Genomic DNA, 22,181 nt, shown 5'->3' with positions numbered 1-22,181 from the left:
CAAGATCGTAATGGTATCGTATTAGTTCCTGCAGCAGTCGTGAGCATTCATACGCAGTTCGGGAAAGAAGCCGAATCATGCAAATTTTGCCGCAAAAAATCGGGAGCAATTGGGGCTGCATAGAATCGTGTATATTCCTGGACATTCGGGGTATAATTCGTGTATGTGAGACTGGGGCTTTAGAAAGATATGTCCCAGATAAGGATTCACTTTAATGTGATTTATTATGTGTAATAAACCACGAAAATAAAAAAAGAAAAGAAAATGGTTAAATACTCTCAACACATTTTAATTTAGTTATGTGGCATCGGACCAAGAAGCAACACAACCCCATCCCAAGCTATTCCTGCATATGAGGTTTGATAGTTTATTATATGTCAGTAAGAAAGATATAGCTTAGACAAGGATTAAATTTCTGCTATATTCATAACAATGTAATGTCATCCCACTAGTCCAGCCATAACAACTTGAGTTTGTTAATTTCTCGATGATGGTAAAAATAACGTCATTTTATATTGGTGCTTTGTCTTATTGGGTTAATATTTAACAACCAAAAAATAATTCAAAATAAAGTATGAACTTTAGTAAATATATTTCAAATTTAATTATAAGTATTGTCTAATTTCTTTTACATTCATCCGAGCAGGAAAAAAAAAAAATCATCCGCATACTTATGTGAGAACGGCTTCACAGTTTGTGGATGATGAACATAAAAGAAATAACAATCCTTAATTAATCTGTGAAAATTAGGTCAAAGCGACACATCATCACTCCAAGAGAATGATGATCCCATATTAATTGATAAGGAAGTTGATAAGGAAGATATGCTCCAAACAATTTAAATTTATACCATGAAAAGTAGGTTACAATGACCTGGTAATAGTATGAGACATAACCCATCCCCAAATTGTTCCAGCATACGAGGTTTGATGGTCCTGCATGCATCAATGTCCAATATATGGTCTGGACAAGAAAGGTCAACAGATGGATACTGTGACCCATCAAAGACCGAGGAATGTCATCACAATCTAAACACACTGTGTAATCAGTGTCTAACACATGGTCATACTTTTTCTGGAGCTTGGTTCACCCCCCCCCCCCCCCCCCCCCCATCTTTTTGGGTTAGCTCTGGGTCAGCAGAAAATCTTGCCAAATTATTTATTAAAGTTCAAAAACTGCAGAATCAGTTATTTTTTAAACAAATTTATTTTTCCAAATTAATTGGGGGGGGGGGGGGGATTTCTTCTTAAAATTCGCAATTGGCGAATTTAAGGAATGGCAGAGCCAACCCTGGTGTCCGTCATCCGTGTCAGAAAAACAAATCTGTCGTCTAAAAGCTGCTGAGGTGAATTGTAAAGTTTAAGAATTGGTGAATTTTATTTTAATTTGGTAGAAAAACACTTTGTAATAATTAATATTTTGTTTAAAAATAGCTACAGGTTTTGAATTTTTGGACAATTTTGGCGAAATATTTTGATCACCCACAGCTAGCTCTGTACTGGCACAAATGGACTAAATAACCAATGTCCCTTTTTATGTGAACAACTGGTTTTGTCAACCGTCATTTTCATGTATACTCTTCATCACTGTACCAAACTATATATCATTTTAGAATGTGATTAGCACATTCAATACAAGTTTCGTAATAAACTACAGCACATTTCACAAAGAGAAAAACACTTTTATTACAAACCCATAATTTTGCTGAATAATTTGGACTACTGTGTTTTATTAAGTATCATCATACAAAACCCATTAATTCAAGTCCTTGCTTTTATGGTGAATGAACAAATAACCATTCTTCCAAACTTGTACGAAAGGAACATAAATATTTTCTATTAATTCTTTTAATTAAAACATTTAAAATACTAAGTGTACAGAAAATCTGGCTTGGTGTTTGAAAATAAAAGCTTCACTAGCAGTTGATTCAGTATAAATGATACTGATATGACCATCCAGGAGTACATATTATTCCCAACAATCTACTGTTCATTTAATGATTTCTAGCCTAAAATACTGCACACAATGCTTTATATGGCTGCTTTTGGAGCAGAATATTAAAAAATATCCTACCCTATCAACTCCATCAGAGATTTACAATGACAATGATGAGATATGCTTACTTGAAACACTTTTAACTATTTTTGTTGTTTTAATACTACTTATGATCTTACATATAAAATAGCTCACTGTATAATTTGACCGCAAGGTCTAGGATGTGTTAAGGAAACAATAAAACAATAATACCACTCAGTTTATTTAGCAACCGTTTGCAATGAAAATCATCAGCTGTGACATCTATAATTGAAGAGTTAACATACGAATGTCTTAACACCTGTCTTCAGCTGATGTCTTTACACTAATAAATATCCAGTAATGTTTTATAGCTGTACGGGACCATGGCATCTCCATGGTCTAGAGACAACTGTTCATGTCTGGGTTCGCCACAGAGCTATAGCCGAAACAGCGTGCTGCCCTTATCTGGATTGTAGCCAGGTGCATACAGTAGTTCCTTGTGCTGAAATGAGAACAAACGAGTTCTGTGTTAACTAAAGAAAATATGGGACCTGTGATGAAAAATATGCTCATAGAAATATTATTTTAAAAGTGTCGCTAACAATGGTAAAGGGATTATCGACTCAGTCAGGAATTTATATTTTGGAGGGCATCCTCACTGGTGGGGGTGAGGACAGGGTCATTCACACTGTCTGTGAGCTGCGATAAGGGGTGCAAAGCAACTATACATGGTTGTGGGGAAACAAATGATGTGTAATTGGAGGTGGAGGGTACACAAGCGAAAGCCATATTGTATCCAGTAATTATCTGCTTTTTTGTTGTTCCAAGTACCATTAGAGCACATTGATTTATTAATCATTGGCTACTGGATGTCAAACATCAGAGGAAACCTGCTACACTTTTCATAATGCAGCAAGGAATCTTCTATATACACTTTCCCACAGACAGGAAAGCACATACCATGGCCTTTGACCAGTTGTAGTGCACTGGCTGGAATGAGAAAAACCCCAATCAGTTGAATGGATTTACTGAGTTGTCAGGTGAGCACTCGACCGACTGAGCTAAATCCACTCTCTTCAAGTACAGAAAGACTACAGAAAAAAACTATTAATCTTTTTGTGTATGTGCTGGAATGACAACATGGACAGTCTTTTTGTGATGTTAAACTGACAAATGGCATGCAGCGTTCTGCCACGTCCACAACATAATTAAACTGATGCCGTTCCACACATTGTTGTCCTATGAAAAAGGTTAAGCAGGTATCTGAAATTGGCAAACCTTATGCCTGACGACAAATTACAAAACTTCAGGTGGAATAGTCCAATACTGCATTGGTACATATGAAATATTCTGTTAGTATACACCATCCATCAGACGACACCACTAGAGCACATTGATTTGCATGTCAAACATCTGGAAATTTTGGCACACAGTCTTAGAGAGGAAACCAGCAATATTTTTCCATTAATAGGTCAGGCCAGGTCACAGGGCTTAACATGCACATTCAGAGCAAGTTGCTGTAGCGCACGACTGTCATAGCCACAGGTCCTCCGTTCAGGACAGGAAAGGGTTGGGGCGGGTGGGAGAAGGGACCACCTGCACTGGCAGGTGCAAGAGAGCACCAGCAGCCCGACCGGAATTGGTAACAATTCCATTAGTAGGTAACATGGGATCTTTTATAAGGCACCATTCCAAAAGACAGGATAACACATACCACAGCCTTTGATACCAGTCGTGATGCACTGCCTGGAACGAAAAATAGATCGATCACAGATTGATTGTGCATCAAGTAGGCACTTTGCCACTGGGCTACATCCCCCTCCCCTATCAGATCATCAAATATTGAAAACTAACAAACTGATGATGAGGAACATAAATTTGACTAGCATACTTTTGCTACGATTTTGTTCCATGGGATGTAGTCATCCCCACTTATGTACATCTCCGGAGCATCAAACGGTCTCGGCAGATTGAACATTCCACTCATCTGCCACTTGCAACCAAGACTGAAAAAAAGAAAAAGAAAATAATTATATATATATTTATATATATATATATATATATATATATATATATATATATATATATATATATATATATATATATATATATAAACTCAAAAGTTTGTAATAACAAAATCAACAATAAAAATGGTCATCTATAAAGTATGTATGCTAAAAACATAAGCTTAGATGCCAACTTTATGGCTTAGGCACGTGTAACACCTGCATTTAAGCAAAGCAGGTTTCTTAAATTCGGCCCTACATTTTTTTTTATAGCTCACTAAGTATGCCTTTTGTATGTTCCCCCACTAACCCTCTTTCTCCCATGTGTGTGCTTATGTCGATCATCTACGTTGTGAAACAATACTTGCCACAATTAGGAGCTAGAATTGTTCACATTTTATACAATCGAATTTAAGACATACAAAAACATAAATCTTTAATGATAAGATAAAAATGTTGTAAGCAAACTTCAAGTTTCACTTATTTTAAAAATACAATATGATTCAATAGATCTAATTTTATATTATATATATTTCAGAGAATACAGGTATGTACTCTGTCAGCAAATTCCCCTCCCATCAGTTCTTTGTCTTATCCAAAATATCCTTACCCGATACGAGCATACATAACTTTATGGATGCCCCAACAGGCCTTTTGCATGATAGTAACTCATTTCACCGATATGTAACTTGTGGTTATAACTTTATACCAACGCTTTCTGTAGCCCAATACTGGTCATGTTTACTAAAACTGGGAAAATCACCATCATAGGGCAGAGTGGGGCCTGGGAGGATTGGGTTATAAATCTACTGATTAGTGTGGCACAGGGACAAAACATTTAAGACCCATTTGGATGGCACATACCATGGGCTTTTTAATAAACCAGCTATGGAGCAATGGTTGGAAAGGGAAAGAACCCAGTAGGTCAATTAAGGGAGATCAACTCTGTAACACACAGTGACACTGCACCATGTGGAAGTTCCATGACTTGAGTTTTACGATTGCTCCAGCTTAATATGAAATATATAGACAGAAGCACATACCAGTTGTTTTGCCATGTTACTTATTGCACGAGTTTATTGACTGGTATAAATATTGTGCATTATAAACATGTGCAATAAATAACATGGCAAAACAACTAGTTCTGTATTTATTACATACCACCTTTCTATATTATGATTAAAAAAAGTTTAATTAAAGAACACAACTAATTTCTTCTGGAAAGTTGGTGGCATTTGATGGAATTGACGGAACGCTAAGCATCCTGGCTAGGGACATGACATTATTTGGGTGAACCTGTACTATGCATGCAAGATTTTGTATGACACATATGTTCAATAAAATCCTAATTTTTTATTGCACGGCCACAACTGTCTTTATTACTCAGTCCTCTGACAATTAAAAATCTGCGTAAACCATTTATGGGTTACGCAAAAACAAATTCAGGAAACCCATTTCATTTTTAGGTAATCTATCATGAACATGTAAATGATGTCATAAATTCAATCAGCGAATGAAAAATGGGTTACGCAAACTGTACTTATGCATGCGACATACGTACGAAACTATTGCTCTCGCAATTTTACTGAGGCCTGTTACTATAGTAAGATAAAATGGGTACATAATAAAAATGTTTCATTACACCATCCTGTAGCAGTTCCAATCATCTTCTCTGCTCAAGTTCCATCGTGAAAATTTTTCTGGCTCATCATCAGACATCGAGTCCAAATCCAGACTCTCCAGATCTTCCACAATCTAATTACAATTAGAGCAAACTATGATTAACAAGCATACTCAGAGTTCTGCTAAAGTAATATACTCTTCAAAAGAAGAAACGCAAAACCACATTGTCGTAACATTTTGAGAATTGATTTAATTATTGAATGGTGAGTCCGATAATTACCAAATGTTGCAGGATTGTTCACAATTCACTCTAGTCCATTGTGAGTAAGTGATAGGACACACCACCAAGGTCACGGTCATCTGGAGTCAATACCGGGTGTGGCCTCCGCGTGTGTTGACAACTGCCTGGCACCGCCTGCCCATTGAAGCAACCAGAGTACGGATGACGTCCCGGGGGATGGTGGCCCACTCGGCCTGCAAGGCTGCTGCCAGCTCGGGCAGGGTCTGGGGCTGTGGTTGTCGCTGTCGGAGGCGTCGGTCCAACTCGTCCCATAGATGCTCAATTGGGTTCAAATCCGGTGATATCGATGGCCAAGGAAGGACATTAATGTTGTTGTTCTGTAGGAAAGCCGTTGTGAGACGTGCTGTGTGAGGCCTGGCGTTGTCATGTTGGAACACTGCGTTGGCGTTGGCCATAACTGGAACGATGTGTGGCCGGAGGATCTGGTCAATGTAGCCCTGTGCATTCAGGTTGCCCTGCACGTGGACCAGGTCAGTTCTGCCAGTGTGTGAGATGGCTGCCCACACCATGACACTACCCCCGCCGAATCTGTCCACTTCCTGCACGCAGTTTGCCGCATAACGTTCTCCACGACGCCTATACACGCGACATCTTCCATCATGACGTCGGAGCAGAAATCGGGACTCGTCACTGAACCACACCTGTCTCCATCGCAGTTGAGGCCATTGTCGATGAATCTGGCACCACTGCAGTCGGAGTCGACGGTGTTGTGGTGTTAAGATGACACCTCGAACTGGACGTCTGGCACGAATTCCTACCTCACGTAGGCGGTTCCGTACGGTCTGGTCGGATATCCTGCGCAAACCTGGTATTGCTGCGGCTGTGGAGGTGGCAGTAGTCAATCGTTCCCGAAGGTGGCGTACCCCGGATGTAGCGGTCCTGCCCGGGGGTAGTGACCCGTGGTCGACCGGATCTAGGGAGGTCACGTGTTGATCCATGTTGCTGGTAACGGTCCCACAGTCTGGAGATGGTGCTTGGGGACACATGGAATGCCCTGGCAACGGCCGTTCTGGATTCGCCTGCGTCTAGTCGGCCGATGGCATTGTTTCTCTGCGGTTCACTGAGACGTGGCATGTCCTGGATTGTCAACTGTCGGCCAGATACAGAGGCCAGGCAAGCGAACACCCTGCAATTTTATACTGTCGGTGTTCATGTTGCACGTGCAGACAACGCACGTGCAGTGGTGACATGGTTTGCACGTAGCTGCGTTTTTGCGAATATTCACATTTTGGAACTTTATTGTACAGTAGCTGCGTTTTATCAGAATGAACAGTACATCAAACACTGCCAAGACGTTACCTAAATATGAAATATTAATTTTAATTTCATTTGTTTCAAATTGTGTGCCAGTAATAGTGAGTTTTTCAACTGGAGTTGAATCTGATCATAAACACAAATAGTCTAGAAGCAGATTCGTCCTATCATACCACATCACTGTAATCCAACAAAATCAATGTACAGACCCTATTTTAAACATGTAAAACAACAGCAGGGTTTCTGCCAGAGGGTAAAACGGGTATGGCACCATACCGAAATTTTTGACAGATTTTATTTTAAGTTAACTTTTTGACAAAATTAATTACTCAAATTATTACTGTATGATTTTCTTAACTCTAGCCCTAAACTTGATCCATTTTCTTCCTTGGGGAGGCCCCCCATACCCCATTGCCTGTGGTTGCATTCATTTCCATAGCACCATACCCAAAAATTTCTTTCTGACAGAAACACTGAACAGGTAAAAATGTAAAAAATATGGTAGATTTTTAAACGAAATAACACTTACAATTTCCCAATCTGGCAAATCTGTGACATCGTATGTTATCACTTCACCATATTTACTGGGGAAAAAAAGCAATACACGTGTACATGTATACATTTATAAAAGCAAAATCTGAAAGTATATATTTAGAGGTGGTAGTTGTGTATGATATATCGTCTATAAATTATATTTTTTTATTCACATATTATTTAAAAACTTGGAGGCTAAACTTATAAGGGGATGAACCTTAAGTTTGCCCTGTTTTATTGTTGAGAATTATTAAAAGAATTGTTTACGTTATTTGTTAAGGTTGAATCAGAAAATATACTGTTTATAGAAATAAGATGCAAACAATTTTTTTTAATGTTGTTTGTATTAATGTGAGAATTTCCTTTTAAAGCTGAACTGCAAAATGGAGATTCTCCTTGTGTCATGCATTAATTTTTTAGTAAACAATTTATGAAAGAGTTCGATTGTTATTTTATAATATGTTATATTGATGAAATAGTTATACACTTATACATGTACAAGAATTGAATCTGATAAAAAAAATTTTACATTCATCAAAAGATAAACCACACAACTGCTTTAAACCCATTGTGTAAAATAGTTCTCCAGTGACTAGAAACACTGGTTTGGTTTCACCAATATCTACTAACTGTCAGTACACCACAAATAGTGAAAACTATATATGGAAATGTTTAACTTAATGCAAATGCTCATTATTTAACGACTAGAACAAACCACAAAGGTTCCACATACAGTACATCATGACTATGTACAACAAACATCTATGGCCAACCTGAAATATGGAAGAACCTTCTTCTTGTAAACACTTTCCAGAGCTTGCAAAAAGTCATTGTTTAAAACCTTACTATTGGCTTCCCATGGCTAGAAATAAAGAATATTAGAATATATTTGCAATGTTCAGATCACACAAATATTAGTACACATGTATTTCAGATTTAACAAACATGATAACCATTTGAACTTTTGTGCTACATAGAAAGGAATCCAAAATTACCATTCAGATATTATTCATGCAGTGAATTTTTCATTTGATTAATAAAATAAATAATTAATTACTATAATATAATATCAGGGCTAGCTCTGCCACTCATTAAAATTACTAATTGAAAATTTTACAAAAAATTGCAAATATTTTTTATTTGGCGAAATAATTGGATGTAATGATTTTATTTTGTTAAAAAAAAAAAAGAGGGTTGTTTGAATACCGTAACAGGTCATGATAATACCGACACATTTTTATGGTTTTTATTGCAGGGATTTTCATAAATAATATATAAGACTGGAACATCACCTGGGTATAATTTTGATTAGTACTTTAGTAGAAATTCTGGCAGGCTAATACATTTTAGTTAGTTCTGGTCCAACGGACTAGTGAATTATTTTTCATTTCTGTACTCCTGGAACTCCTATTTATTATATATTATTTGTCTATTAATTCATAATATCTGTTGTATTTCCAAGCTTGAAAAGGAATGTAATATTTGTATACTGTAATCCAGGCTTTGTTGAAAGTAATTAATACAAGTAAGTACCGTATATCTTCACCTATAAGTCGAATTTTTTTCACCCAAAAATTATTTTATAACTTGGGGGGTCGACTTATAAGAGGGTAAAAAAAATTCACCAAAAAATATTATTGTTTTGGGGATTATTTTACAAGTTTTATTGTTGAAGTATGCCATGTATTTATACTCAAATATGTTAATTTGACACATTTATTTTTTATAACCTATTTTTTTTGGCATTAGAACGGTTTTGGTTATGCGAAAAGGCGTACGATCTCACTCACATGCCAAGACAACAGTCCACTTAGTTAAATTAACAGTCATAACTAATAGTAAAAATGTAAACAATACTAACTACCTGTTGCCTGAGTTTATTTTGAAATCTGGTCACTGGCATTAATGGTTGTTCAAACAATGTTTTGGCGGTGATTAACTTCATGAATATTACTAAGCTTTCCCTTAAAATAGACTGATCTCTGCAGTTCACTTATCTAGAGCAATAGGGACACACATCATTTGGTACAAAAACCAGTGTACTTTCCAGAGTTATCCTCCTTACATGTATTAATATGGCGGCAAAACGTGATACTTTCAGTTTTATCGTAGTGATCTGTTGTCAGTGTTTATAAATAAAGTTGTTGTCTGTGCACAAAACCATCTGTACAGTACTATACAGTAACAGTCAAACAGCTTTCACTCTCTACTAAAGGAATATTTCGTTTTGATGCTATGTAATAATGATAGTTTGATTGGAATAGTCTGATCATATTGCGATGTACAAAACGTGAAAACCGAAGTTTGTAAAATAATTTTCTTTTGTTCAAATATTATTGTTCTCATGTGCTGAAAATAAGAAATATTTCAATATTTATAAGTAGTTTTTCATGGGTCGACTTATAAACGGGTCAATAAAAAAATACGTTTTCAGGGCTTGAAATTAGGGACTCGACTTATAGCCGAGATCGACTTACATGCGAAGATATACGGTAGTTTGTAATGTGATCGGTTTTCTGCAACAAGTGTGTGTGTGTGTACATGCGTACATGCATGTGTGTGAATGAAATAAAAAAGGAATTTGTCAAATGGTGAAACAGAGAAAACAAGACTTTGTAAAATACTGAAACAGAATAGCAGAAAATCAGAAACGGAAAATCAGTGCCGCATTGAGGTTCTAATAAACACTGGTATAACTGTATAACTAATTAATGTATCAGCTACATGTACATATACAACTCACAATATTTCTCTTGTTAATGGCCTCCCGTGAGTGGCTGATGGGAGCATCAAGGTAGATAGTAACATGAGGCTGCCACAATTCACACACTGTGTTGGAACGAAGCTCATTGTAGAAAGAATGACCTGTGAAAAAAAGAAGAGTTTTTAATTGTAGCACTGTTACTAACAATCTGGGATTTGTTAAATCTATTACTCAAAGAGTTAGTAATTTTAATGATCCATGCTTACTTGTTCAGCATAATTACCTACTGATGTTCTGTAATTTGTCTAACTATATAGAACTAGCCCTATCACTGAATTAATGAGTCATAAAATTTATTTTGGAAATAATTTTTTTGTAAAATGTTTGCTGACCCATACTAATTCTGCAGCTGCTATTCCACAAAATCATAATATTTACCGCTTTTGTTCAACCCGTTTTAATAAAATGCCTACAGCAAAAAAAAAACTACATGGCAATCTACCGGCCTCGGTGGCGTCGTGGTAGGCCATCGGTCTACAGGCTGGTAGGTACTGGGTTCGGATCCCAGTCGAGGCATGGGATTTTTAATCCAGATACCGACTCCAAACCCTGAGTGAGTGCTCCGCAAGGCTCAATGGGTAGGTGTAAACCACTTGCACCGACCAGTAATCCATAACTGGTTCAACAAAGGCCATGGTTTGTGCTATCCTGCCTGTGGGAAGCGCAAATAAAAGATCCCTTGCTGCTAATCGGAAGAGTAGCCCATATAGTGGCGACAGCGGGTTTCCTCTCAAAATCTGTCTGACGCCATATAACCGTAAATAAAATGCGTTGAGTGCGTCGTTAAATAAAACATTTCTTTCTTTCTTTCTTTCCATGGCAACCTCCACTGCATTGCCGACTGCTGTGGGCAATTGCATGGGTTGTTTGTTTAAATATAAAATGAAGAGGAGGATATATTTCAGTGGTTAACAGGTATAATGGAATTTAAGACGATGCAGGTTGAGAACAAACCATTTGGTGTCAGGAAAGCAAACTTCCTCAAAACATCAGCAAATACAACATCAGACCAAGGACTTCTCTCCACTACCACTCCCTGGCCTGGAAAATAAAACAAAATTTATTGCAAATTTATGCAGCCAAAAAATTATGGAAATACATTTAATTGCAAATCACTACAATACAAAATTTTACTGTACTAGTTATTTTGGATTTTGTTTAAATATTTCAAACCTGGTGTTTGTTTTATTGCATAACTTTAGGTTTATTGGATTATCGCATAGCAACAAATTACTATTATATATAATACTAAACAAGTCTTATGATAAATATGCATTATATGATGCAGTTTGACAGACAATGCTATGGAAACACATGCAGGGTTTCTGCCAGAGGGTACGGAGGATAAAAATATGTACCTTAAAATCTTGGAAATTAATGTACGTAAATATTTTTTTAGATAGATAATACTAATTTTAAGAGAATTGCTGTTTAAAATTTGTCAAAACACATGAAATGCAGTGACACTGTGTCCAATTTCAAACACATAACTTCCTAGTAGGGGCATAAATTTGTAATCTCTTTTGGTTCTATTACGTACCCTCAAATTAAATTATTTTTTGGCAGAAAGCATGACATGCCATATAGGCATATAGATACATGTTCTCAAAATTTGATTAGAGACATTTCTGGTCAACTGAAAAATTATTAGCAACAACTGTTTATATTCATGGTGTACAGCACTCTCTGAAGCCTGTGTAGCAAATCGTGACATGATGTTGGACAAAATGTTCCAGGAATCCTGGCCCTCCAATTTCATGGAAACGATCATTTCCAGTACCGTGTTGGTAAATTCATGGAACCAAAATTTTGTTTCCCATGATTATTACATCGAGTTGGACTATTCAACGAAAATAATATATATATATATATTTATTTTTCAAAAACAGTTTCTGATGGGTTCCCATGATCACTGAATCGAAAAAGTGATTGTCGTGAAATTTGAAATCCTATGGCCTGAGAATCCCTGTATAATTAATTAATTGAACTGACAAAGAAAAAAGCAATAATTCTCTTATAAACCTGTATTAAGAAGATGTTCTAGAGCTTCCACATAGTTGTAAAAACGACTGTGATACATGTTACACTGGGTCATTCCAATCTTTTCAAGTTGACGTTTTGGTACTTTCTGAGAGTAAAACGTTTTCAGATCACAGGTGCGAGCTCCAGGAGGCAGTTGCTCGTCCAACTCTCTGATATCAAACCCAGAAGGGGATATATAAATATCATCGTCTTTGCTGTCAGGAAAGAATTTCATGTCAAACTCTTTTGCCAACTTTTCACCAAATTCCGATTTTCCAACTGCCAGATTTCCTTCGATCACTATGACCTTAGTATTATCATCAAACCTCTTCCTGGTGTGGTCTATGAATTGATACCAAATATTGTATGGTCTTTTTTTGTACGGCCAAGGCTTTGGTCGTTGGATTGGTTTTCCATGACTGGATGTCAAATGTGCAACTTGGCCAGATTTCACGCCAGCCGCTGCGCATAATTTTGACGGTTCTAAAAGCGAAAGTCTAACAGAGTTGGACTTAAATAAACAAACCACTTTCTGAAACCGCAGTGCCATTGCCACTCTGCAAATAAAGCACTCTTATCAAAAGATAAATACTATCTTTTTCATTAAAAACGTAAAAACGACCTCCAAAACACTCAAGTCGGAAGTGCTTCCGACAAGGTTGCAAGGGACATAACTCTTAGAATTATTGGGTCTCATAAAACAGAAAATTCTTTGATTTATTCAACGCTTGCCCGCTACCGACCCTGATCGGGCTGCCTGGGCTCCCTTGCATATGCCAGCGCGGAAGTTCCTCTGTCCCACCCATCCCCTAACCCCTTTCTTGTCCTGGACGGAGGAGCCGGCGTAAGTCGACACCTGCGCCCATATAACACTAATTAGCAGACGTGTGCTTCAACAGCTTGCTGAGAATGTGCATGTAAACCCGTATGTCTATCATCTAAGTGACTATGACTGATTTATTCAATGCAATTGCAAATTGAACGTAAAACATAACAAATTTAAAGTTTTCTTTGTTGAACGACACCACTAGAGCACATTGATTTATTAATCATAGACTATTGGATGTCTAACATTTTGTAATTTTGACATATATGATATATCCTAGTCTTAGAGAGAAAAACCGCTACATTTTTTTCCATTCGTTGCAAATAATCTTTTTATATGCGCCAAACCCGACAGGGGATAGCACACACCATCGCCTTTGATATACCAACGGGCCCATTGACGGGGATTGATCTCAGACCGACCGTCATCAAACGAGCGCTTTGTATAAAATTAAAACAAGCGTCGGAAGATGATAGTAGGTCTAACTGGTAAGAAGGGGGAGTTTTATGTTACATTGTATAATTTGATGTTCAATTTGGGTAGGGCAATGATTTACCGTAAGAGTTGCGGGCAGTGCCCCCTTCCCCTCCCCAACTTCTGACGTCTGTGTAAAAGTATTGATGGCAGATGTATGTATGCCAGTGGTCTTTTGAATAGTTGAATGTTGATCATAGTCTACAAATCTCACTACGGTTTCTAAGCTAGATTGGTGCATAGCTCCTGTAGGCTACTATGATTTCGGCGGAGCTGGTTTAAGTTTAGAGGTCTCCTCTTAAAGGAAGGGACAATTAAGACATTTGGCCTGGTATGCATATTCAACGATATATAATGCACATTATTGCGTAATATCAACAAGTATAATCGTATAGTTAATTAATAAAACGGTTAAATGTGACGGCTATTATATATAACGGGCGCAGCCATTTTGTTGGCTACCATCTGAGTGAGTACGCCCTCTGGCGAGCTGGTGGTTACGTAATACTTAACTCGTAACGTCAGGAATGAGCCTTAGAACTAGAGAAACACAATTTACCTGCTTTTTGCGGGATGATAAATAGTCATACATTGCAATGTTCTGTAATAATACACATCCCAGTAAGCCAGCAATAAGTATATCCAGCACTATATATATTATTTTTCAATACAAAATAAAATACCATTGTCAAAGTGACTACACAACAAGTCGAAATAATTAACAATGTTTTGTCCATGCATTAACCTACGTACTGAAATGATACACGGAGTGTTTTCTTAGTTAATTGGTCTATGCTGTTAGTTGCTTCTACCTCTGATTCCTGATTGGCAGATGTGTATTTGATTGGTAACCAGACGAGCCAATTAATTGACGCTGTCTAGACACAAAAATACGTACCGGTATTGTGGAATATTACCTGTCGCGCCTAAAATGGTAATGGACATGGTTTATTACTGTAAATAGTTATGTAAAACTATTGATTAAGTAGGCTTTTCCATCTAAAACCACAGCACTGACCAATTACGTAGTCCCAAAGAAAAGAAAAGTATCACTTGGGTATCGTGTGTTGTCGTTTTTGCTCCAACATAGCATATCAATAGGCCCAATAGTGTACATTTTTTCTTTGGATTATTTAACAGAGAAAAATACTATAACCCCATTTTGTTCCATTAATGATACTTAAAATATATTTAGTTAAATAGTTTATTATATTATTACGTCATTTATGCTGTTTTACAAGTCGAGGTGATCAAAGAGAAGCGCCTTGTCGAAAATTACTGCTTTTGTTTACATTGTACATACAGGAGATGGTCAGGAGCTGACGTCACTTCGCCTCAAGCTATCCCACCGGACGTCACAAAAACGAAACAAAATGGCTGCCCCCAGTTAGGAGGAATAATCATGGTTTTTTATTAACTCTAAAATTACGCGTTTTTCATTTGCTAAAGTGTCAGTATGTGTTGGTGGTCCGGGTATGCATCTTTCCAACACATAAGGCTCTTGTTTGAGTTGACCCTACCTTTAAGAAAGTTTACTGGAATTATGAGCGTCTCTTACTCAGGTTTGATTTTGAAGTTTCGATCTCTTCTTGTAAATGTAGTTTTCTTTCTTGACGTTCATTCTCTGTCGGGCTATTTGCCCATAGCTGAGACTGGATTGATGAGTGTTAGCGCGTGTCCATATACACCCGTGGATAACGTACACAGCACCTCTGCTTGGGCCTGCAAATTCTCAGTAATTATGGTGTGCCAAGTTCTCATACTAGCAATCACAGCTGTGGATAGACACTGAGGGAGTCTTGTATGCTAAGACGTTATGTACTGGGAAGATAAAAGTTATGTGCATCTGTCTACCTTTTCACTATGTCAGGCTATATCCAGCCACTGCAGCTGAATGCGAGGTCAAGCCATCTATACTGTACTATGTAGCACTAGACACATCATACCATGTGGCCAGGAGACCATCACACCACAGGTTGAACGGAATATCAATTGGGTACGATATAACGTTATTTTGGGTTGGGTTTTTTATATTTTTTATCAGACATTCACAAGGCTGAATTCACAGTAATATTTGAAGTCAGTCAGAATGGCATAAATTGTATTTGCCATTAGAAAGTTGTGTATATTGGTTATGCCATCGGACATAAGGCTGGTAGGTACAGGGTTCGCAGCCCGGTACCGGCTTCCACCCAGAGAGAGTTTTAAAGACTCAATAGGTAGGTGTAAGGCCACTACACCCTCTTCGCTCTCATTAACCTCTAACAACTAACCCACTGTCCTGAATAACCAGCATAGATAGCTGAGGTATGTGCCCAGGACAGCATGCTTAATTGGATATAAGCATGAAAATAAGTTGAAATGAAATGTGTAGATTTACAACTCTTCTATTCCTATTCCTATTCCTCATACGACTTCCGTTATCTATAGTTTATGCATTGTTTTTTGTCCAACTCTGTCATCTTGATGCTGTTAGATTATATATGTATATATGTATTCCTCAAATACCATCGAACGATGGCACTGAGCGTGATAAAATTCTGTTTTATTCTGTTCTGACACCATTTTGCCATTTATTAGGATACAGTCGATGCATGTTTTGTTTTAAGAAATCGTGTAGCTACAATCATGGTCTACTCGCCTTTTACCCATAGGCGTACTGGCTCCCATTTTTGTAGGTGGGCAGGCTGATTTCCCCCCGAATTAAACAAAAGTGCCCGAATCTGGATTACAACGTTTATTCATATTAGCATTACTGCCAAACAGCTATATAAGGTTGCAAACGAATAGCCACGCATGTTTACATTGATTACAACTAATATTGTGGGTAGAATTATGAAAATACATGGTGAAAAGTGTTCAGGCCAACACATTTTGGCTGAATTGTTTCTGTTGTTTTTGTCCGAATTTTAGGATTTTCTCCAGGACTGGGGGGAGGACAGTTGCACCCCACCAACCTGCGCCACCCCGTCTCGTAAGCTTATGTTTTTACCTAACATAATTAAAATTAGAAAATGTTTAAAGAAATTTACAATACAAAATTGTCTTTGTAGAATAAACAAACTGCTCAACAAATGTGACTTCTAAAGGGGAGGTGGTTTCCCCAGGTTTCATTCAGATATACAATTTTGAAGTCGTACGTTAAAGGGATAATTATGCAAGGCTTTTGGACTGGTATACATATCCAGTGCACATTACTGCTTAATGTTAACAAGTATATTGGTACATTTAATTATCATAGGGAGACCAGTTTCGGTGAGCATAAGTATTCGTTTCTAAAGCATATCAATATAATATTTATAAACAGACAGTTATCCAAATAGCTACCTGTTTATTAGTATTTCTACGCTTCAAATGAGCACTAAACTGGCCTCTACGTGGTTAAAATGTACTCCACGTGCATCACAAACTGTAACAAGCACCAGCCGTAAATATTGTTAACTACGTAACCTGTTTAGGTGAATTCAAGTTCAAGTTCAAGTTCTTTATTGCTTTAAGTTTTTACAACTTATGAGCATAATACAATTTACAACAAAATAATAAATATATACAAAATATTTACAGGATTATGGTGGAGAGTGATTGTCACGATGGACGAGAGATTGACAATCAGTAAGACATATTGTCCAAGAAACAAGTCAAACAACAAAACATTTCAACAAATTTATATACAAAATATAAATATACACAATGACGATTTCACTCCAAACATCACTACCCCAACCTTAAATTAAACCCCCCAAAAAACTGTATTCTGGTGTCCATGGTAAACCAGTCTGAGCCAACTAGCTTCTAGTCAATGTTCGAGCCTAAGTTAAATAATCATGTTAAACCAGTTCAGTTTGTATCAGTATAAACTCATCTGAAATTCACTGTCATTGCGAATACTATCAATATCTTGATGACGACCAGACACTAGCACATCTTGGATGGTTGGCTGTTGACATCTCTTGCAGATATCCTAATAACAGTCCGCCACCACGCTAGTCTGTAGACATCTCTTGCAGATGGTTCTCCTACAGTTCCGCTGGCCACATCTGTGTCATCCCTCACACCCAGTTATAGCTCACATAGCTATCATAGCTCTCATAGCTCACATACTTCTCATGGTTCTGGCTCACGCTCAAACCCAAAGGTTCTTGTGGTTCTGGCTCACGCTCAAACCCAAAAAGCTCCTAAGAGCCATTTCCCAGTCAACTTGCCTGCTGGAAACCTTCTTGGCAAATGCCCCGATGAACAGACAGGTGACATTTACCTTTCCCACAGCCTGCATGCTTTTTACCTGCAGCTTAATTTCCCACTGAAGAAACTCAATATACTACTCATAAAAAGTTATGACAACGTTTTCACAATTTACCCAGTATGCTCATACTCTACCAGATATGGACAAAATATTGGGCATTTATTATATAAACCCCCTCTAACATCATAAAATACATGAAACTAATCTTTTCTGTGACAGTGATTTAGTAAATAATAATAATAATAATTTAAATTAATTAATTAATTAATTAATTAATTAAAGTTATATTGACTTATATTATTTAATACATATAAGTTATTATTAAGTATACTGAGAGATACATGTATTATTGGTTTAATATACATGTAATCGAATAGTACTATACTGAATAAACAGAAGTAATGTTAATATTAACCAATTGCTCCAACAGGTGATCTCTAACGGCATTTGCTATAAATAAATATTTCCCGAGATTATTAAGTTCTTTAAGTCAGACGCTAATAGCTGGGTAAGTTTAAAAACGCTTGGACGTCTATGGTAATATGTTTTAATAAATTTAATTCTTAAATCATTATATCATGGGCACTATTTCATTTTTGTCACATAGTGTACATTTTCTCTGTGATCTTTCGATCAAATTCTATATTTAATTTATGTGCACATATATTGATTTTAGTTATTTCTTTTAAATGACGAACGTCCAATGGGTTTTTTAAAATAATCTTGTAATATGAAATTATTCAACAAGTGTTTGTATAGACTTCCCTTTGGAGTTATCATTATTCTACTGTAACATTGTTGCTTGAATATGCCAGTTATCCTTTCTCTAATTACATTGTAAACATTGTTATCAACATGTGCTAAGTTCCATATATAATTTAAACCTAGTTTGTTTAGTTCCTGTTTGACCTTCATTAACCAGTCATCTTCATACTGAACCATTTCCTCATACTAGTATATAGCTCTTAATATACTGTTATTGGTGTTACGCAGCTTAATCCAATATTTAAAAATCCGTAATTTTCTTATAATTTGCATTGGGAATTGTCCTCATTCACTATAAACAAAATCATTACAAGTTCTTTTTACAGAACTGTATATGAATGTTTTCAATGTTTTGGCCAGGATGAAAATCACACACTTCAGATCCGTAACTAAGAATACTAAAACACAGATACGTAAAATGTTTTGTGATATAGTTAACGGCCAAAACTTTTCAACACAAAACTTTTGAGTGGTTTTTCAAAACATGTATGTTGTTCAACAAAATATGTACTTATAATAATTTATAAATTAATTTTAAATGTTTTAAGGCATATTGCAAAATGGAGTCCTCGAGAACCAATGTTAACAGACAACATTTTAGAAAAACGAATGTAACAATTCTCATTCTTGCAATCGTGTTATAAATTGTGCAAATGAATGGTTATAATGGTAAAATTGTTTGGTTAAAAATATAAGTTGCCTTCTGAGTTTTAATAAATATATAAACATACACTCAGAAAGATATTTGTGTTAAAATATATAAGGACCATAATTGGCAAGTATCCGTAAAGAGATTTTTGTCAGCAGACACCGTGACAATCATGTGACTTCAATAAGTTTTAAGTTTTCTTTTCAGACTAAAAATCATAGAAAAAAGGCATTAAGAAATGTGCCGTGTCAGGCCCGTAGCATGGTGGACAGTATTGGGGGGGGGGGGGGGGGGGCGGCAATTGAATGAGCGCCGAAGGCGAGTGTTATTTGGGGATCCGCCCCCCCCCCCCCCTCCCCTTCCGCTACGAGCCTGCGTGTGTATGGGTGGGCTAAGTTCAATCTTGCTTAGGCAAGGCTTTTGGACTGGTATGCATATTCACGATATATAATGCACATTATTGCTTAATATCAACAAGTATAATCTTATATCTAATTAATAAAATGGTTAAATGTGACGGCTATTGTATACGGGCGCAGCCATTTTGTACCATCCCAGTGAATACGCCCTCTGGCGAGCCGGTGGTTACATAATACTTAACATGTCTCGTCAGGAATTAGTCTTAGAACTGAAGAGACTTGAAGAAACAAGCGTACCTGATTTTTGCGGATGCATTACAATGTTCTGTAATAATATCCTTCCCAGTAAGCCAACAATACGTATATATTATTTTTCAATACAAAATAAACCACCATTGTTAAAGTGGATACACAACAAGTCGAAATAATTGTACCATGTTTTGTCCATGCAATAACCTACGTACTGGATAGGATAGGATAACATATTAACGTGCCTATATCCAATTAAGGTTCAATCACGCCAGTGACTGGGTCCGGGATAGAAGGTGGGGGGAGGGGGTAGAGTTGGAAATGGGTAGAATTTTGAAAATAGCAATTAGTATAAAAGTTAATAGAATTACAATTTTTTTTTTTTTTATATAATTTGGAGCATTTTAGAAGGACGATCCAAAAATAAATAAGAGAAAGAAGAGAGGATCAGACTATTTAATAATATTTAAAAAAAAAGAAGTAATTTCGACAAAATTTTGAACGAAGGTCTAAAAGTTTAAAGTCCGATCTAAATGTCCACGTGAGCGGCCTCGTTAAGGCCGTTAGGCTGCACAGCTTGTAGGGACGAGATGGGTTGCATCCCGTCAAAAAAAAACCCACCCTAGATTGACAGTCATTAGACGTTGAAGGTATAGTGCTGTGCTGAAATACAGATCTTGAGAAGCCGGGTCCGTCTGAACGAGAGAGTATCAGACTAGGATATAATCCAGTCGTCATGGGTTGGGTTAGACCCGGTACCTGGCTGCGAACCCTGTACCTACCCGCCTGTAGTCCGATGGCTTAGCAACTGCGCCACCGAGACCGGTCCTGTGTACTTTTTTTGTACTTTTTTAAAAACATATTAACGTGCCTATATCCAATTAAGGTTCAAGCACGTCTCTCCCGGGCACAATATCTTACTTTGCCAGTGACTGGGTCCGGAACAGAAGAGGGGGATGGGTAGAGGTGAAAATGGACCAAAATTTTGAAAATGTCAATTAGTAAAATTAATAGAATTTAAAAAAAAAAAAAAAAAAAAAAAAAAGGTAAAAAAAAGAAGAAGTAGTTTCGACAAACATTTTTAACGAAGGTCTAAACGTTTAAAGACCGATGTCCACGTGAATGGCCTCGTTAAGGCCGTTAGGGTGCACAGCCTGTAGGGACGAGATGGAAGGAGGGAAGGAAAATTGTTTATAAGCTGTTGTAGCGCACGGCTGTCCATGACAGGAACGGGTTGGGGTGGGTGAAGAAGGGACCGCCTGCACTGGCAGGTGCAAGGGAGCACCGGCAGTCCGACCGTAGTCGGTAACAGGCGAGGGGTGGTATGGTGCTATGGAATTTGGAATGTCCCGTAGGATTAAGCCAAAGAGAAACGGTGCGCATTTTGATGAAGGAATTTCGGCGCAATTTTGATGGTCATTCTAAAAATAAAAGGTAGGGAGCTACGTATAGGTTTAGATTTTAGTAGGCCGAGAGTAGTTCGTTAATTTTCACCTGCGGATGATGAGGTGTCTGCCTAGGTTGCCCGTAGGGCCCTTAGAAGGGTCTGATCTGTTCAGATCGTGGCATGACAAGCCAGGGGAGACTCGACGCAATTGTGTATGTATATTGCAATTGTGTGTGACTGGGAGGTAAGGTCGGCGAGTCCTGGTGTTTCCACTGAATTCCGTCTCCTGTCAACTGCCTGGTGATCTATACGTTGTCATCCTCTTCCATCTTTCCCGTTCTAGTGCCCTTGGTGCCTCCGCCAACAACAAGGAATTTTTGGGGCTGGGTAGAGGGAGCCGGTGTTCATTTGTCCAGCTCCCTCAAGTTGCATTGCAATTGTGTACTCGGAGCCGTTTTTCTTTTGTCCGACTCCTTATTAAGTACGGTGCTGGGCCATTATTGTTTTAATATGTGGGCGGGTACATTGTTATTATTAGACCAATGCACCCTATGTTGAGATGATGCAGTTGCGTGCGTGCCGTCTGTGTGTCGTCCCTATTGGTGTTAAGGTTGTTCTTAATGTCGTAAGTCCCTAATCTATAAGTATACAACGGCTTTCAAAGCCACCCATCCCCCCCTATCCTTGGATTTTAATGTAATACAAGGAG

General features: G+C 37.4%; 1 protein-coding gene across 1 annotated transcript; it reads right to left on the bottom strand.

Annotated features, from left to right (window-relative positions):
* Positions 1 to 1,667: 1,667 nt before the first annotated feature.
* LOC121381056 (NADH dehydrogenase [ubiquinone] 1 alpha subcomplex subunit 10, mitochondrial-like) lies at positions 1,668 to 13,179 on the bottom strand. The gene is made up of 8 exons (XM_041510139.1): positions 12,521 to 13,179; positions 11,453 to 11,539; positions 10,478 to 10,599; positions 8,508 to 8,596; positions 7,730 to 7,784; positions 5,665 to 5,777; positions 3,908 to 4,022; positions 1,668 to 2,518 (listed from the first exon to the last, which is right to left on the bottom strand). Exons 1-8 carry the CDS (start codon positions 13,068 to 13,070, stop codon positions 2,453 to 2,455), a joined length of 1,197 nt encoding a protein of 398 aa, XP_041366073.1. The 5' UTR covers positions 13,071 to 13,179; the 3' UTR covers positions 1,668 to 2,452.
* Positions 13,180 to 22,181: the final 9,002 nt, after the last annotated feature.

Source organism: Gigantopelta aegis, chromosome 9 (genome assembly GCF_016097555.1).
Source record: "Gigantopelta aegis isolate Gae_Host chromosome 9, Gae_host_genome, whole genome shotgun sequence".
Classification (NCBI taxonomy): Eukaryota; Metazoa; Mollusca; class Gastropoda; order Neomphalida; family Peltospiridae; genus Gigantopelta; species Gigantopelta aegis.
Note: the sequence above shows the minus strand (reverse complement) of the source record. Positions and strands in the feature narration are given on the sequence as shown.

What these genes read in the sequence shown, in the direction of transcription:
- LOC121381056 (XM_041510139.1), bottom strand. Translation starts at nt 13,070, where the DNA reads ATGGCACTGCGGTTTCAGAAAGTGGTTTGTTTATTTAAGTCCAACTCT. An exon ending in TGCTTTCCTGACACCAAATG is followed by an intron (nt 10,600 to 11,452) that starts GTTTGTTCTCAA and finishes TTTTTTTCACAG; the next exon opens with GTCATTCTTTCTACAATGAG. An exon ending in AAGGTTCTTCCATATTTCAG is followed by an intron (nt 7,785 to 8,507) that starts GTTGGCCATAGA and finishes TTTTTTCCCCAG; the next exon opens with TAAATATGGTGAAGTGATAA.